Source organism: Arachis ipaensis, chromosome B06, assembly GCF_000816755.2.
Source record: "Arachis ipaensis cultivar K30076 chromosome B06, Araip1.1, whole genome shotgun sequence".
Lineage (NCBI taxonomy): Eukaryota > Viridiplantae > Streptophyta > Magnoliopsida > Fabales > Fabaceae > Arachis > Arachis ipaensis.
In genome coordinates this window covers 13,039,191-13,041,334 of record NC_029790.2, presented here as the reverse complement: position 1 = coordinate 13,041,334, position 2,144 = coordinate 13,039,191, and the positions used below count along the sequence as shown (strand labels likewise).

At 27.8% G+C, this 2,144-nt stretch overlaps 1 protein-coding gene across 1 annotated transcript in view; it reads left to right on the top strand.

Moving 5' to 3' along the window:
- LOC107645902 (protein indeterminate-domain 2) overlaps nucleotides 1,069-2,144 on the top strand; it is a 3,589-nt gene continuing 2,513 nt past the window's right edge. The window contains 1 exon segment of the mRNA XM_016350049.2: nucleotides 1,069-1,493. Coding sequence (XP_016205535.2) covers nucleotides 1,220-1,493 — 274 coding nt within the window. The 5' untranslated portion in view covers nucleotides 1,069-1,219.

Sequence of the window (2,144 nt, the reverse complement as noted above, 5' to 3'; positions counted from 1 at the left end):
TTAACCGATAATTATTAGTTGAATTTTTTTAAAAATTATTTGTACCCTATTACACCTACCCGATTCTCTAATAATGATTTGGCTTCTCAGTTATTCTCTTTAACTAACTATTATTAGGAGATTGAATATACAGTGGCTAGCTTTACTACTATAATTATACTTAGAAAAGTACTTGGTGAATAGCTAAGTTTAAGTTTAAGGATACGGTGTTTTCTTATCAATATAAAGCAATTCACATGGGCATACACAATAATTAAGGACGTACGTACAGTAGTAGTAGTGATGGCTTAATAACTAATTACATAGAAAAGTAGAAATAAAATTTATTATGACAACAATAATAAGGTAGATATTTTCATGAAAACATTTTTATATAAATATAGTTGATCAAATATATCAAACAGTCTAATTAAGTTAGGTTAGTTTAGTGATTAGTTTATTAATTTATTTAAATAAATGTTAGATATTTAAAATTTTTGTTGTGTATATAATAATTTATTAACTAATAATAAATTCTTAAATAAAATTTTAATTCGCGATGAATTAGTATTTAATATGTAAATTGAGAGATACCGAAAAAAATATATCAAACTATCTAATGATTAAGAATGCAATTTTTATGGGAAGATGGAGTGAATATTCTCATAATAATAATAATAATAATAATAATAATACAATAAATTTTGTTAGGTAGACAATAATTTTTATAAGTAACGTGAACAATGAGATTTAGAATTGACCCAATAAAATAAAAATACACTTTACTCTCAAATTATCTCTTAAACTTTAATATTAAGATAACATCTAGTGAATTGAACATTCAGTCATATTGTTAACTGTGTATGAGTAAATCAAATAAAAAAAATAACAATCCAATTAAAAATAATGAACATAATCATCTACATACCTATTAAATTAAATATTCAACATATTTATTGTTCATATTATTTAATATTCTGATTGTCTACTTATATTTTTTCTATTGAAATATTAATCTCTATGTGGCCCACAGGTATTCCAATTAAGCTGGTAGAACTCTGGTGTGAATAGAAATAAAAGGAGGAGAGTTTCGTGGGTTTTGTCCTCCCATCTTAGCTTCTTCCTTTCAACTAAACTATTATCCTCTATTCTCTCCCACATTTTCCATAACCAAATAATAGATTATTCTTTTTATTTCCCTACCTTGACTCGAAGGAGCTATTCAATAATCATAATAATAATGTCAAACATCACAAGTTGTGATAGTGGGAGCTTCTCCACAGATAACACTAACAGCAGAGTAGTAGAAGGAGGAGATGCATCACTATTGTTACTTAATAAAAATAAACAGCAATCAGAGTCAGAGATACTTGGTGGTGGTAACTTCCATAGTCCAAATTCTCATTCTTCAACCATCACTACTAATAACAGCAGCAGCAATGCTTCCAACGCAAATTCACAACCACAACCACCACCGCCTCCTAAGAAGAAAAGAAGCCTACCAGGAAATCCAGGTTTTTTTTCTTTTCTTTTCTTTTCTTTTCTAACAAAATAAATAAACCCCCATCTTCATCATCATCATTACAAGATTATTATTATTATTATTTTTCTTGTTTTAGACATACAGTAATTAAGTTTGCTTAGCTTCCTGACTACTGGTTTTATATAGTTTAGTTTCTTCATGGTCTGCTGCATATTATTCGTGATTAATTCATCATTATAGTTCTTTAATAAAAGCATTAGCTTAAATAATTAAGGTTAGTTAATTAATCAGTCAAATATGGGCAGCTGCATAATATACTATTAACTATTAATTAAGTTGGTATCTAGCATAAGAAGATATATGTGTTGGATCTCTTAAATAATCCTAATCGGGGACAAAAGGATCTGGGTTATTATCTCTTTAATTTAACCACTTTTTAATTATTTGTATACTCCTAAAAATTGATGAATTATTGGTGGGCGTAACTAGTCGAAGGACCTCAATTATTGCCTGCAGGGATTCACAATCATTGCTACTGCTCACTGTTGACTTTTATTGACTTCTAGCTCTACCTCATCTTTTTCATTTTTTTCTTTTTTTTTTTTAAAAAAGAGAAACTGTCTCCACGAAGTACTATTAAATACCCAGTTTTTTTTTTTAGGCTCTTTATGTGTATATGTTC